Source organism: Salvelinus alpinus, chromosome 22 (assembly GCF_045679555.1).
Source record: "Salvelinus alpinus chromosome 22, SLU_Salpinus.1, whole genome shotgun sequence".
Classification (NCBI taxonomy): domain Eukaryota; kingdom Metazoa; phylum Chordata; class Actinopteri; order Salmoniformes; family Salmonidae; genus Salvelinus; species Salvelinus alpinus.
The window spans coordinates 21,113,877-21,129,555 of record NC_092107.1 but is presented as its reverse complement, the minus strand read 5'-3'; the positions used below and the strand labels follow the sequence as shown (position 1 = coordinate 21,129,555).

Sequence of the window (15,679 nt, the reverse complement as noted above, 5' to 3'; positions counted from 1 at the left end):
CTCTTAGTGGCAACTAAACAGGGAATTAAATAGAGTAGCGATGTAAACAAAACGCTCACTTCAATTGGCACCAGATTGGATCGTGTCAGCACAACCTTCACCTAGTTACTTTTTTCGCCGTATAGTTTCTTATTTTGCGGGAGTTGTCACTGCGTTGCACTGTTACCGGCATGACTTTTTACTGTACGTCCTGCCTTTGTAACGGAGGTGGTTTACAATGCCTAGGCATTAACTCAGTGGGCTAACACAGTCTTGTGGCATGCAGGAGACCCGGGTTTGAACCCGGCGGTCACACCCTCAAAAAAGACTCACACCCACGACCGTTTCTCGATTCAAGACTCTCTCCGACACCTATAATGGCCTCTGACCAGTTTGAGTACCGTTACAGAGTCCCTTATCAGAGAGTACATTGAATGCTGGCACCGTAAATGGATAATTTTCAGAAGGCAGGCCTCCATCAGCTGGTAGCATTAGGCTCTTCAGGCAGTCCTAATTCTCTCTACTATAATTAGAAATCTCCAGCTCCACTCCTATGTTGCTCAATTACACTAATACGGGAGTGATTACAGACACATGAATGAATATCCGGCCTCATCCAGGCCTAATTGCGCATTAATTCATCATTTAGAATTGTTTGATGACCTTTAAATCCTATCCCCTCGCCGCACATGCAATATATTTTTTGGGGGGGAGGGAGCATTTGTATTGCATGCATGTTGTCTTGCTTATTATCAAGGGGGTTGTAGTTTTGGTGTATTGATGATACATGTTACATATCAAATGTGGCCTCACTGTGTTAAGAATATGTCGGCCTACTCTTACAATAAGCTGTTTGACCACTTAAAGTTCATCCGATAACCTACGTAGCTGTGCTGTTGCCCCTGAAAACACCAGGTCCTTCCTTACAGTTCTTGTCTTTGATGGACTGCACTGGTTTGAGTTTCTCCATCTCCATTGAAGATAATGTAATTGCCCCTAGCTACTGCGCTGGCCTTCTGCGGGTCAATTTCAACCATGCATTTTCCAGAGCTCTATTTCAAACGTAATTGGTTTCATTTTGTGGACAATGGCCATCGGTGCTAGATAATTAAGCAGTATGAATTAGCTCTATATAAAACCCAGGCTGATAATCTCCCAGTAGTATATCTAGACCCGAGGCATATGGCTCCATGTCTCGGAGTCTCAGTCAGAGAAAACACAGGAACGCTCGGTCATAGGGATTCATCTGTGACAGATGTATTGGTTTAGGGTGTATCTGTGTATATGTAATGCAGCTAACCCACCTCTCTCTCTCCGTGTGTGTGTGTGTGTGTGTTGTAGGGGCGCAGACCTGGCTACTTCTCCTTCCTAGACCCTTTCTCTCCCGGGGTGTGGCTCTTCATGCTGCTAGCCTACCTGGCAGTCAGCTGTGTGCTCTTTCTGGTCGCCAGGTGAGTCCTCCAACTTCTCTCAGCTCCACATTGACATCTACTGGTGCTTTGGAGGAACTGACACGTCATATGCAGCACAACGATGCACGTGTGTTGCGTCCCAATGGCCTCTCCGTTCTCCCGAATTGTGCACTTGTTCGTGGATTTGAAAGGAAATGACTGGTATATGGACATTCCCTATAGCCCATGGAGTAGTGAACGAGTGCACATTTCAGGAGGAAGGAGAGATTATTTGGTAGCAGGCAACAACCCCTTGATGTCATAATGTATGTATGTATTTATTGTGTAAATAAGTCATTTCATTTCTGTGAAAAAAGAGTGTGGGGGGGGGACATCTTTCTCATTTTGAAAGGTGATGATTTTGAAAGTTGATGGAAGTGGAGCCGTCTTGATTAAATGTTGATGTCATGTGACTGTACCTGAAAGAAACATTTGGTACATTTAAAAAGCAACAATACAAGAAAACAACCTCCCACTGAAAAGTGACAGCGACAACAGCTGTAAGGAGACATTCTGAGAGGAGGGGTTGCCAAAGGTCAATTATTCTTTACTCGTTTGTATGTTGAAGGAAGCTAAATACAATGTGTTACCCTTGTACCGCTCTGCATTATGTTTTCCCCTTGAAGATTTGCCTGTGGTCGATGCATGCATTAAATGAATTACAGGTTTTTAGAACTTGGATCATCCTACAAACACGGTAATATACCGGAAGCTGTCATGGCAGCTCAATAGTCTGCTCCATACAGCATATTTAGTCGCTTGTCAGGCTGCTTTCACTCACAGCAGACAGCAGCAGGTGTATGGGAGTGTACACCAGCTGACCCAGGGGGACGGAAAAACACGCTACACCACCTCATGGGATTCAAGATGACTCTTTGCTTCACTGACTGTTCAAGTTGTTGTTTCCCCCTCGAATCTCTCTCACTGCGTGCCTGCGCTCATGCGTGTGTGTCTGCGTGTCTGTTTAGACTCACCCCCTACGAGTGGTACAATCCCCACCCCTGCCTGAAGGGGCGCTGTAACCTCCTCATCAACCAATACTCGCTGGGCAACAGTTTCTGGTTCCCCGTGGGGGGGTTCATGCAGCAGGGGTCCACCATCGCCCCCCGCGCCCTCTCCACGCGCTGCGTCAGTGGAGTATGGTGAGTACAATAAAAAATGATTCTCACCTGGTCCTTTCCAGCACAGTTCCAGCAACTATGGTGGATGTATAACCAAGGTACCGCTCGGTTTGGCGCAGTAGTGCGAAAAGGGTAATAGTGCACTCACTCAGTCACACTTAGACACTTGCATACATACTGCATACGTATCTGTCTAGAAGCTTCCACACTATCTTGCAGACCTGAACCGTACTGTAGCCGGTGGCCTTGACCTCTCTACAGCAGTTTCAGGAGTATCAAAGCAACATTTTGATCATGTGATTTGTGTGCCGCTGCTCCAATTAGCCTGCCATCTTGGCCCTGAGTATTTCCTATTCAGGTCACGTGGTCATGGAAAAAACGCAGAGTCTGATACTATACCTGATACCGTACCGCTGAGGTAGTCTGTGTGTGAGTCTATACCTGGTAAGCTATAAAAACAAAGAGTCGCACACTCTATATGTATAACCTCCCATTCATTTATTGGGTCAGAAAACACCAATGTTTCAGCATCCCTGTGCCATCTTCAGGGTGACAGAAGGCACGGTATACCTGGTAGACACTGAGGTAGTCTGTGTGAGTCTATAGCTGATACTGTACCTCTGAGGTAGTCTGTGTGAGTCTATAGCTGATACTGTACCTCTGAGGTAGTCTGTGTGAGTCTATAGCTGATACTGTACCTCTGAGGTACTCTGTGTGAGTCTATAGCTGATACTGTACCTCTGAGGTAGTCTGTGTGAGTCTATAGCTGATACTGCACCTCTGAGGTAGTCTGTGTGAGTCTATAGCTGACACTGTACCTCTGAGGTAGTCTGTGTGAGTCTATAGCTGATACTGTACCTCTGAGGTAGTCTGTGTGAGTCTATAGCTGATACTGTACCTCTGAGGTAGTCTGTGTGAGTCTATAGCTGATACTGTACCTCTGAGGTAGTCTGTGTGAGTCTATAGCTGATACTGCACCTCTGAGGTAGTCTGTGTGAGTCTATAGCTGATACTGTACCTCTGAGGTAGTCTGTGTGAGTCTATAGCTGATACTGTACCTCTGAGGTAGTCTGTGTGAGTCTATAGCTGATACTGTACCTCTGAGGTAGTCTGTGTGAGTCTATAGCTGATACTGCACCTCTGAGGTAGTCTGTGTGAGTCTATAGCTGATACTGCACCTCTGAGGTAGTCTGTGTGAGTCTATAGCTGATACTGTACCTCTGAGGTAGTCTGTGTGAGTCTATAGCTGATACTGTACCTCTGAGGTAGTCTGTGTTAGTCTATAGCTGATACTGTACCTCTGAGGTAGTCTGTGTGAGTCTATAGCTGATACTGTACCTCTGAGGTAGTCTGTGTGAGTCTATAGCTGATACCGTACCTCTGAGGTAGTCTGTGTGAGTCTATAGCTGATACCGTACCTCTGAGGTAGTCTGTGTGAGTCTATAGCTGATACCGTACCTCTGAGGTAGTCTGTGTGAGTCTATAGCTGATACCGTACCTCTGAGGTAGTCTGTGTGAGTCTATAGCTGATACTGTACCTCTGAGGTGGTCCCAGTCGGTATGTCTGACTGCTGCTCCCGCTGTCCCTCCAGGTGGGCGTTCACCCTGATCATCATCTCGTCCTACACAGCCAACCTGGCTGCCTTCCTCACTGTCCAGAGGATGGAGGTGCCCATTGAGTCAGTGGACGACCTGGCTGACCAGACGGCCATCGAGTACGGCACCATGCACGGGGGCTCCACCATGACCTTCTTCCAGGTGAAGGGCACACACACACGGACACGCACACACATACCACACACACACGGCCCCCTCCACTATAATAGATGACCTGTCACTGATCTTATCTTAGACCCTGTCACCTCACTGTCTGTCCCCCTCTCCATCTCCACTGACCATGACTTATCTGTTTCCTGTCTGATTGTCAATATCCTCTCCCCCCTGAAGGAAAACTCAGTGCTGCACCTGGAGAGATAGGCAGTGTGGGTCAGCCGCTGACTTTCCCTGTCTGTCTATGTAGTTAGCCACAAAGCAGGCTTTCACCTGTCAAAGAGAAAGAGAAATGGGGAGAGAAAGTCAGAGAGAGCCGAAGAAAGACAGAGAGAGGGACCATGAGAGAAAGACAGAGACAAAGACAGAAAGAGAGAGAGAGCGAGTCGGAGAGAGGGAGCTCCTCTCTCTCCTTTAGATTCCTATGGGGCCTCTTTTGTGCTCCAGAGCTCAACGCATGCCCTTAGCCCTCAGATCAGACCAGATCAGGCACCCGAGTGGCGCAGCGGTCTAAGGCACTGCATCTCACTATAGTACCTGGTTTGAATTCAGGCTGTATCACATCCGGCGGTGATTGGGAGTCCCATAACGGCGGCGCACAATTGGCCCAGCGTCGTCCGGATTTGGCCGTAGTAGGCCGTCATTGTAAATAAGTGACTATTCAATTGACTTGCCTAGTTAAATCAAGGTTAAATAAAAAATTCAACAATTAAAATCTGACCGTGCTTCTATGATATGTCCCCCTGTGTCATAGAACTCGCGCTACCAGACGTACCAGCGCATGTGGAACTTCATGCACTCCAAGCAGCCCAGTGTGTTTGTGAAGAGCACGGAGGAGGGCATCGCCCGCGTGGTCAACTCCAACTACGCCTACCTGCTAGAGAGCACCATGAACGAGTACTACCGGCAGCGCAACTGTAACCTCACCCAGATAGGAGGTCTGCTGGACACCAAGGGCTACGGCATCGGCATGCCAGTGGGTAAGTGGAGAGAAGGGGATGGAGGAGAAGGTGGAAAGGAGGAGAGAGTATCAACTGTGACCTCATCGGCATTGCAGTGAGTAAGAGAAGAGACATCATTTACACGACGCTAACTAAAGCGGGCATCTTTTTGCCAAACGTATGGGCTTTCTCTGCTCTCTGTCCTTAGTGCAGTGTTTATGAAAAGGAAGTGCTGTCATTACCTCAGTTTCAGTCCATGACAAGTGGTATGGACTGAAGTTTGCTTGAATAATCTAGATTTCATTGTTCAAAGTCAAACCAACAACCGCATTGGTTCTTTGTCTTTGAAAAGTGTTACCCAAACCGGTCCTCGGAAACCCCTAGCCTGAACCCTTACCAGTATTTATTCAATTTGAGAAACACTGCCTTAGAATACAGTGTGGGATATGCAAATCATAGGTCATAGGAAGGTTACGTTTACGCACACACATATAGACTAGCACTTCCTGTAAACTGCACTCATCATAATGCATAGAAACACATGCTACAGGAAACCTCCCAGGAATGCAACTATATGTTCACTCACTGACGAGATGGTCTTTGCAGGCCTGTGACCCTCTGTACATTCGGCTGTTCCTCCTCAGGGTCAGTGTACCGGGATGAGTTTGACCTTGCCATCCTCAAGCTGCAAGAAGACAACCGTCTAGAGATCTTGAAGAGGAAATGGTGGGATGGTGGCAAGTGTCCAAAGGAGGAGGATCACCGTGCCAAAGGTGCCATTACCCCTCCATCTTTCATTCTCTCTCTAGCCATCCATCCTTCCCCCTTGTCCTCCCCCTTTCATCTTACTCACCCTATTTAGACTGGTTAAGTGTCAGGGTCACTGTGATGCTGACTGTGGTGTGTGTGTGCGTATGTGTGCGTGCGTTTAAATACTGCTTAAATCACAGCCTCGGGTGTAGGTGCAAGGTGGTGGCGCTGATATTTGGCAGTCACGTACACAGGATTGCAGCGCGTGGCCTCCAGATTGTGGGTCTGACAAAAACTAGGGCAAAGCAATTGGCTAGGTCCTGCTTTGTTTCAGCTGTGGGCAGCCTCGCTGTATGGAGAAGGAGGTGCTTTCTGTACCCTTGAGTGCCATGCATACAGGGACCTTTGAAATGTTTGGATCCTTTTTTTGTCAATTTGATTGGTGGATTCAAATAAAGTATGTGTGTGTGTGTGTGGGCGTGGGCGTGGGCATGTGTGTGTATATACAGTGCATTAAGAAAGTATTCAGACCCCTTGACTTTTTCCACATTTTGTTACGTTACAGCCTTATTCTTAAATATATTAAATTGTTTTTTCCCGCTCAATCTACACACAATACCCCATAATGACAAAGCAAAAAAAAAAAGAATGAAATATCACATTTACATATAATACCAGTCAAACGTTTGGACACACCTACTCATTCAATGGTTTTTCTTTATTTTTACTTTTTTCTACATTGTAGAATAATAGTGAAGACATCAAAACTATGAAATAACACGTATGGAATCATGTAGTAACCAAAAAAGTGTTAAACAAATCAAAATATTTTTTTGATTTTAGATTCCTCAAAGTAGCCACCCTTTGCCTTGATGACTGCTTTGTACACTCTTGGCATTCTCTCAACCAGCTTCACCTGGAGTGCTTTTCCAACAGTCTTGAAGGAGTTCCCACATATGCTGAGCACTTGGGTGCTTTTCCTTCACTCTGCGGTACAACTCATCCCAAACCATCTCAATTGGGTCGAGGTCGGGTGATTGTAGAGGCCAGGTCATCTGCTGCAGCACTCCATCACTGTCCTTCTTGATCAAATAGCCCTTACACAGCCTGGAGGTGTTTTGGGTCATTGTCCTGTTGAAAAACAAATGATAGTCTCTCAAAGCGCAAACCAGATGGGATGGTGTATCGCTGCAGAATGCTGTGGTAGCCATGCTGGTTAAGTGAATTCTAAATAAATCACCATCACACCTCCTCCATGCTTCACGGTGGGAACCACACATGTGGAGTTCATTAGTTCACCTACTCTGCGTCTCATAAAGACATGGTGGTTGGAGCCAAAAATAAAACATTTGGACTAATCAGACCAAAGGACAGATTTCCACCGGTCTAATGTCCATTGCTCATGTTTATTGGCCCAAGCAAGTCTCTTCTTATTGTTGGTGTACTTTAACAGTGGTTTCTTTGCAGCAATTTGACCATGAAGGCCTGATTCATGCAGTCTCCTCTGAACAGTTGATGTTGAGATGTTTCTGTTACTTTAATTCTGTGAAGCATTTATTTAGGCTGCAATTTCTGAGGTTGGTAACTCCAATGAACTTATCCAGCATAGGTAACTCTGGGTCTTCCTTTCCTGTGGCGGTCCTCATGAGAGCCAGTTTCAACATAGTGCTGGATGGTTTTTGCGACTGCACTTGAAGAAACGTTCAAAGTTCTTGAAATGACTGACCTTCATGTCTTAAGGTAATGATGGACTGTCATTTCTCTTTGCTTATTTGAGCTGTTCTTGCCATAATATGGACTTGGTCTTTTACCAAATAGGGCTATCTTCTGTATACCACCCCTAGTAACAACACAACTGATTGGCTCAAACGCATTAAGAAGAAAGAAATACCACAAATTAACTTTTCTCAAGGCACACCTGTTAATTGAAATGCATTCCAGGTGTCTACCTGATGAAGCAGGTTGAGAGAATGCCAAGTGTGCAAAGCTGTCATCAAGGCAAAGGGTGGCTACTTTGAAGAATTTGATTTGTTTAACACTTTTGCGTTTCTACATGATTCCATGTGTTATTTCATAGTTTTGATGTCTTCACTATTATTCTACAATGTAGAAAATAGTAAAAATAAAGAAAAACCCTTGAGTAGGTGTGTCCAAACCTTTGACATGTTTTGGTACCCCTTCCCAGATCTGTGCCTCAACACAATCCTGTCTCGGAGCTCTATGGACAATTTCTTCTACCTCATGGCTTGGTTTTTCCTCTGACATGCACTGTCAACTGTGGGACCTTATATAGACAGGTGTGATGCCTTTCCAAATAATGTCCAATCAATTGAATTCACCACAGGTGGACTCCAATCAAGTTGTAGAAACATCTCAAGGATGATCAATAGAAACAGGATGCACCTGAGCTCAGTTTCGATTCTCATAGCAAAGGGTCTGAATACTTATGTAAGCAAGGTATTTCAGTTCTTTTTTTTTTTTTTACTCTTTCCCTCTCTCTTTCTTTCTTTCTCTCTGTCTCTCTCGCCCTCTCTCTCTCCCTGCCTCCCAGGACTAGGCATGGAAAACATAGGCGGTATCTTCGTGGTGCTGGTGTGCGGTCTCCTGGTGGCTATCTTTATGGCGGTGCTGGAGTTTATGTGGTTTCTGCGGCAGACGCCCGGAACAGAGGTGAGAGAGGGCTATTTTACCTGCATCTGCTTTGTCTCCCTCTCCCCGCCCTGATGCGCTCTTCTCCCAGACCCAGTTCAACTCCAGAAGCAGCAAGCCCCACGAGCCCCACTATGCTGCCTCGCACAGGGTGAAGCACATAGCTTCCTATCCCTGCCAGCCCCTTGCCAAGTGGGCGCCATTCCTTTTTATTTGCCTCCAAGACCTTTGCCAAAGATAACACCTCACATACACTATCTATCTACATGCCTTTATGTAGTAGACCTCAGCTGTCTCCACTGGTAGTGAATGTGACTGTAAATGCTGTGCTTTTATTCTTGAACAACCTAAAAAATCAGCCCGCTTTGAATTAACTTTTGAATGAGACGTAGTTTCATGGTTTGGAAATGATTTCATTTCAGTTTCTGCTGTATTTTTCTGTGATGTTTTTCTTTGCGAAATATGACTGTTTTCAATTGGATTTGTTCCCGATACAACACTGTGATATAACAATATATATCTGAATAAACCAGCCTGTGTACAGAAAAGCCCATGCCACCTGACTTATTTTTGGGGGGACTAGGAAACGATCAAATTAGTGTGTGCGTATTTGGAATGGCTTGTTTGATTTTTGTCAGTTATAATGGCATGGCTCATAGCCCACGCAGTGCCTCTGTAAGCTTGTTCCCTTCTATGACATTGCACAAAGGGAGATGCCATGGCCAACACAGTTAGAAAGATGTACTGTGTGACTACAGCTAACTGTGATGTGTGATTATCATGCCTGTTCTCCTCACCCTGACTTAGTCTAGTCCACACTGATACTGTGTGATATCATTGGGAGAGGAAGACAGAGAGGAGACAAACCAGCACACACAGATACAGTAACACCCATTTAACACAATAAAGGAAATGCAGGGATTTGTCTTATGTTATGGGGATGAGAATGGCAAAATGTATAATGTAACCAGTTTTTCACAATAATTTCATATCATATATAAGAATGTTAAAGGAAAACACTACATGACCAAAAGTATGTGAACACCTGCTTGTCGAACATCTCTTTCCAAAATCATGGGTATTAATATGGAGTTGGTCCCCCCCCTTTGCTGCTATAAACAGCCTCCACTCTTCTGGGAAGGCTTTCCACTAGATGTTGGAACATTGCTGCAGGGACTTTCTTCCATTCAGCCACAAGAGCATTAGTGAGGTTGGCCACTGATGTTGGGTGATTAGGCCCGCAGTCGGTGTTCCAATTCATCCCAAAGGTGTTCGATGGGGTTGAGGTCAGGGCTCTGTGCAGGCCAGTCAAGTTCTACCACACCGATCTCGACAAACCATTTCTGTATGGACCTCGCTTTGTGCACGGGGGCATTGTCATGCTGAAACAGGAAAGGGCCTTCCCCAAACTGTTCCCACAAAGTTGGCAGCACAGAATAGTTTTGAATTTCATTGTATGTGATATTTTCTCAACAAACTTAATATTAAGTTCCTTTTGTTAGATATTGTCAGACTTAAATGTCCAGTACATCCCATTCTATCCTATTTGTGTAGCTGTTGTCTGTCCTGCATGGTGTCTGTCAGTCGGAGGACCACTTTGGAAACAAGCGTTTTAATTAATGCTTTCAAGTGATATCCTTTTGTTGTATTATGTCTATTACCCAAAATACTTTTAAAGTCAGCCTGCCCGTCAGTCTCTGATCTTGCAGTGTGTCAGTGAGATCTCCCAGCCTCTCTCTCCCTGTGTGTGTTGCAGCTGTCGGTGTGTGAGGAGATGCTACGGGAGCTCCAGGGGATCGTCCTGTGCCGGGACAGCCTACAGCTGAGGCGTCGGCGGGGGACGACCATGCTCCGTCCTCGCCCCCTACCCCTGGAGGAGCGCCGAGCGCGGGCTGCTGCTGTCAGCCTGAGCAATGGCAAGCTGTGTGGCGCTGCCGCCGGCCTGCCCCTCTCTGAGCCCTTCTCCCACAGACTGGCGCAGGAGGCAGCTCTGGTGGCTCGGGGCTGCAGCCATATCCGCATCTGCCCCGAGTGCCGGCGCTTCCAGGGGCTGCGTGGCGTGCGTCCCGGGGGCGGCCCCAGCCACGGAGCCTCGCCCACCCACAGCGAGGAGAGCATAGAGTGGGAGAAAACGACCAACAGTAGCGAACCCGAATAACAAGGAAGCACCCCCTTGACCTAGACAACCCCTTTACCTACCTAGACCACCACACACCCACTGTACTACTGTACCCAGTAGGCACCCCTCCACAGGGGCAACAGGGAGCATCATGGGAAGGTCATGTGGTACTGTGACAGGAGTTGCTTTGGTCCTGGTGCGTTTGATTTTGGAGGACAGCGGCTGGGGCTTTGGATGTGGATATTTTGAGCACGTCCCCCATGGAAGGGATCTTTGAGCTCTGGAATGATGCCCTGGGCTTAGAGATGGAACTGCCGATGGACATGTCCATAGAGACTACCAGAGGAAGTCCGTGAGAGGGGACACGACCTCTCTGTATGGGCTGTCTGTCTCGAAGGCCCTATGCCCTGTCTAGGATGTGAAGGACACAGGTTATGGGGCATTTGTACTATGCAGTATTTTCTGTCACTCATTGTGCTAATTGTTGATCTGTTTTTAAATTATTTCTCCTTTTGCTGTGTTCTTGATATTGATCATATTGTTACCATTCTATTGTTCTCTGAGACGATACGATGTTTTCTTTTCCCGAGTGTGTACATTATTGCCTTTTCAGAGCTACAAACAGAGAACACATAGAAAAAGACTTCCAATGCAGCATCATTCTTTGAATACATTTTTTTTGTGTGAAAGTGCCAAAAAAAAAGCTGATCTTGAACGACGGGCATCGCGGCCTTGAGACAACGACGACAAAGAGAACCGAAGACAAAAACAAACACAATGACTTGTTTTATAATAGTGACTATATTCTATACAAAAATATGTTTGAGATGTATTTCTGAAAGACAGCAACGCATGTCCGCAGGTGTGATGCTGATGATTGGAGGGGAGAATGAGTTTCCCGTTCAAACAATTTACCCAGAGACACAAAGAACCCCAATGTAATCAGAAAGAGTCATCATTCATTCCCTTTGCTCATGTGTGGGACCTGTCTCTTGATATTGCCCCCAGATCCCGGGTCATAAACAACACTAGATACCACAACATATCACCATTTTGAGTTTCTTCCCATTGCCCACTGTGGTATACCGTCTCATATGAATCCCATATACTGTAAGTGATTGGTATTGGTTCACTATTCCCAATTTGTGCTCTCTATTCCATCTGTTCCACACTCTCTCGTCTTCGTGCTGCACTATTGCCTTGACCCAGACCCACTCTCTGCGGTGTGCACTATACACTCATGCACGCTCGCAGATATGCACACACTCACACATGCAGGCACAAAGGCATGCGCGCACACACACAGACAGTACATACACAGTACACACAGGCAATGCAGATAGTCACACTGCAGAGGTAGTCATACTCAGATGGTGGCATTGGGGAAGAATTCAACACATTCCAGAACAAATTAAAACTGAACGCTCCCAGTAAATGTTTTTACAGGAGTTTTACTATGATTTTTAAAGACTCCACCCAAAATTAAACATTGTCTTACGCTTTCATATGTATGAGGGGTTAGAAGTCATTTATGTGACATTTTTTCCTGGATCACCATCTGTTTTGTAAATTCTGCAATATGCATTTAAAAAAATTATATGGAGCCAATTATTCCCATTAATTTAGGGTAGAGGCCTACAGATTTCCCATTGCTTACAAAAATTCACTTTTTGGGTGAGCTGTCCCTCTAACCATCAACAGAGACCCTCAGTGCAAGATCTGGGTCGTATTAATTAGGCACCAAACTGAACAAAAAGGGGTGAAACGGGCAGGGCCTACTTGAACTTGTCCAATAAGAAACTTAGCAAAAATAAAATGGAAGTGTTTTCCATCACATGCCCTAATGAATACAACCCTAGTAATGAAATCAAGGCCAGATTTGATTTGTGGAGCAAAGCTGTACTTTCTCCATGTGTTCATTCAAGTTGATTTATTCAATGTACCATATCGCAAATTCATCGATGTAGCATATAATGTTACTCATTTCCTGGATGTTTTATAAGTTGCTGGTGGTGTCCTTGAGATTTGTTGTTTTGACTGTGCTTTTCTACTAAACTGACTAAAATGAGAGGGACGACAGTGAACAACTGTGGCCTGTCTGTCAACATTAGGCTTTGATGAATCCGTCTCCTTGACAATGCCCAAAGGGTGTGCCACTCGTATATCAAGAGTGCCTGAAACCAGGCCATCTTGACAAAGTATTCAATTGGAGGCATCCAGGTATGTCAGGTTCATTTGTATTTGTCACATCCAATCTAAAAATCTGGATGGACTCTTTCAGCATTTGAATTCAATCCACTATTTAGTTGATTTCATTCATCTCTAAAATTGCTTTTCAAGGCATCTATACAACGCGCCAGTCAAACATTCCCATTCCCCATAGTATATGCGTTCTCCTGCCTTAGTGTAGGCGGCTGAAAGACCTAGGTCATACATTTTTACAATGATGATAATGAAACGGCTAAGCAGATCGCTTAGGTTGGGTCAATGAGGGTCTGAGACTGGAGAAAGAACTGTTGTCTATTTTCATGCCTTCATCTATATCCCTTGAGCCAGCAGGCCACAAATGCAAAAGATCTCTTTAGAACAGTGGTATTCAAACTTTTTCAGCGGGGAATCAATTTTTTTCCGCCAGAATGTCTGGGGACCTCATTTTTTTCCCCAATAATTTCTCGCGACCCAACCTCAAATCTAATGACACAACCTTAAAATCTGTACATTTAGATTTTTACATCAACAAATAACCTTCAATTCATTGCACTTTCATCTCTTATTAAAAAAAAATTAAAAATGAAAAGAAACCAATTAACACATTTACTGAATAAAATTATATTTTCGAATTATCTTTCTCAAAAACGTTTCTATATTGTTCCATACAATAATCTGTACTCTAAATTGTTTGTTCCTAAAAAAAATATATATATGCTGATTGAGTGTACAACACATTAGGAACACCTGCTCTTTCCATGACAGACTGTCCAGGTGAATCCAGGTGAAAGCTATGATCCCTTATTGATGTCACTTGTTAAATCCACTTCAATCAGTGTAGATGAAGGGGAGGAGAGAGGTTAAAGAAGGATTTTTAAGCCTTGAGACAATTGAGACATGATTTGTGTGTGTGTGACCTTCAGAGGGTGAATGGGCAAGACAAAAGATTTAAGTGCCTTTGAATGGGGTATGGTAGTAGGTGCCAGGCGCACCGGTTAGTGTTTTAAGAACTGCAACGCTGCTGGGTTTTTCATGCTCAACAGTTTTCCGTGTGTAGCTAGAATGGTCCACCACTAAAAGAACATCCAGTCAATTTGACACAACTGTGGGAAGCATTGGAGTTAACATAGGCCAGCATCCCTGTGGAACGCTTTCGACACATTGTAGAGTCCATGCCCCAACAAATTGAGGGCCAAAAGTAGTGCAACTCAATATTAGGAAGGTGTTGCTAATGTTTTGTAAACATTTTTTTTTTTTTTTTACATTTTGCCTACCCCACTGCAGCGACCCCAACTTTGAATACCACTTTTTTTAAAGGTTCTCTCGCTTCAATGCTAGAAAATCACTAGTGAATTAATTTAGTAGCCAATGTCACCACATTCAACAACTATGAAGTATGCCCCTTTAAAAGTCCCTCAATTATACCAAATATGGTGTTGTAATTTAACAATTCCTTTACTTGTGGTATGCATGGCCATTCTATTCCTTAGTTTCATTTTACAAATGAAATCATCATCTGGGATCGTCATCTGTTTTCAAAGGATTTGATTTCTTCTCAAATGTCTGTTCATTTTACCACTAGAGACCAGTCCGACATGTTTCCATACAATGTGAATACCCGTAAAATAAATGATGTTTTATGCTTTACAAGAAGTTTTACCCTGTGAGTGAAGTTGTCCTGGTTTTGCTGTGTAACTATTCTCTGAGAAATGTTTTCTGTACAGTGTGTTTGTTTTCGAGCTCCTATGGATACAGAGAGAGGAGGTAAAGAATAAGCTGTACAGAGCTCATTGTTATATCATACAGAGGCTATAGTGTCAATGCACATAATCCTCTTATGGAACATTGTCATGAGTGTGTAAATACAGAATGCTCAACCAGGGTTTCCCTGTGGAGGTTCCAGGGGCTCTCTGTTTCTACAAGCCCTCAGCCTAACCATCAAATTGAACTTGTGGGAACACATCCACATACATTCACACATTCAATTAGCAGGTTTTCTATAATATCTAGTTGCTAGGTCACAGAGATTGCGTCCTAATGGTACCCTTTTGCGATTACCTGCTCTGGTCAAAAGTGGTGTGCGCTATATAGGGAATGGGGGTGCCATTTGGGACGCACCCTGAGACAACGTGGGGTCAGCTGGATGAACTCCCGAGTTTAGCGAATGGATAGTGGGATTCTGTGCACTCAACTTTTATGCACGAAAACATTCACAGACATTAAATCAAGCCTAGTTGAAATAAGATTGCCAATTACCTTGAAGGCTAAAGGGAGTTGAATTGGAATGAAGAGGAATCGTCATGTAGAAGAAGTAGCACTCAGACTTTCACTGGGAGACCTTGGGTAGGATGGCAGGATTTAACTGCTATTTTATATGCTTTATTTTCTTATGTTGTCATTTTTATTCCACTATAAATACATTTCTTAAAACATAAACCACCCTTCTGAGGGTTTCCTGTTTGTTATGTTGTCTTTATTGAACATTGTAAGGCCATGCAACATTTTAACACGAATGGTGGATACAGTGGCGTTCATAGCCATTTAAGATGAGGGAGGACGTTTTGTTTTTGCATTTTTCTATTACAGCATGTTGGATGACTGTCATTCATATTCCATTCATCCAGTTCAATGTAACATTGATAGGTTTAGGCTACTACATGATACTCACATTTTCCCTTTACCCATCATGAG

At 44.5% G+C, this 15,679-nt stretch overlaps 1 protein-coding gene across 1 annotated transcript in view; it reads left to right on the top strand.

Moving 5' to 3' along the window:
• The window catches only part of LOC139549249 (glutamate receptor ionotropic, kainate 4-like), a 408,231-nt gene extending 392,807 nt beyond the window's left edge, over positions 1 to 15,424 (top strand). The window contains exons 15-21 of the mRNA XM_071359499.1: positions 1,321 to 1,430; positions 2,399 to 2,572; positions 4,144 to 4,309; positions 5,076 to 5,301; positions 5,907 to 6,035; positions 8,564 to 8,682; positions 10,418 to 15,424. Coding sequence (XP_071215600.1) covers positions 1,321 to 1,430; positions 2,399 to 2,572; positions 4,144 to 4,309; positions 5,076 to 5,301; positions 5,907 to 6,035; positions 8,564 to 8,682; positions 10,418 to 10,819 — 1,326 coding nt within the window. The 3' untranslated portion in view covers positions 10,820 to 15,424. The remainder of the gene's footprint in view (positions 1 to 1,320; positions 1,431 to 2,398; positions 2,573 to 4,143; positions 4,310 to 5,075; positions 5,302 to 5,906; positions 6,036 to 8,563; positions 8,683 to 10,417) is intronic.
• Positions 15,425 to 15,679: the final 255 nt, after the last annotated feature.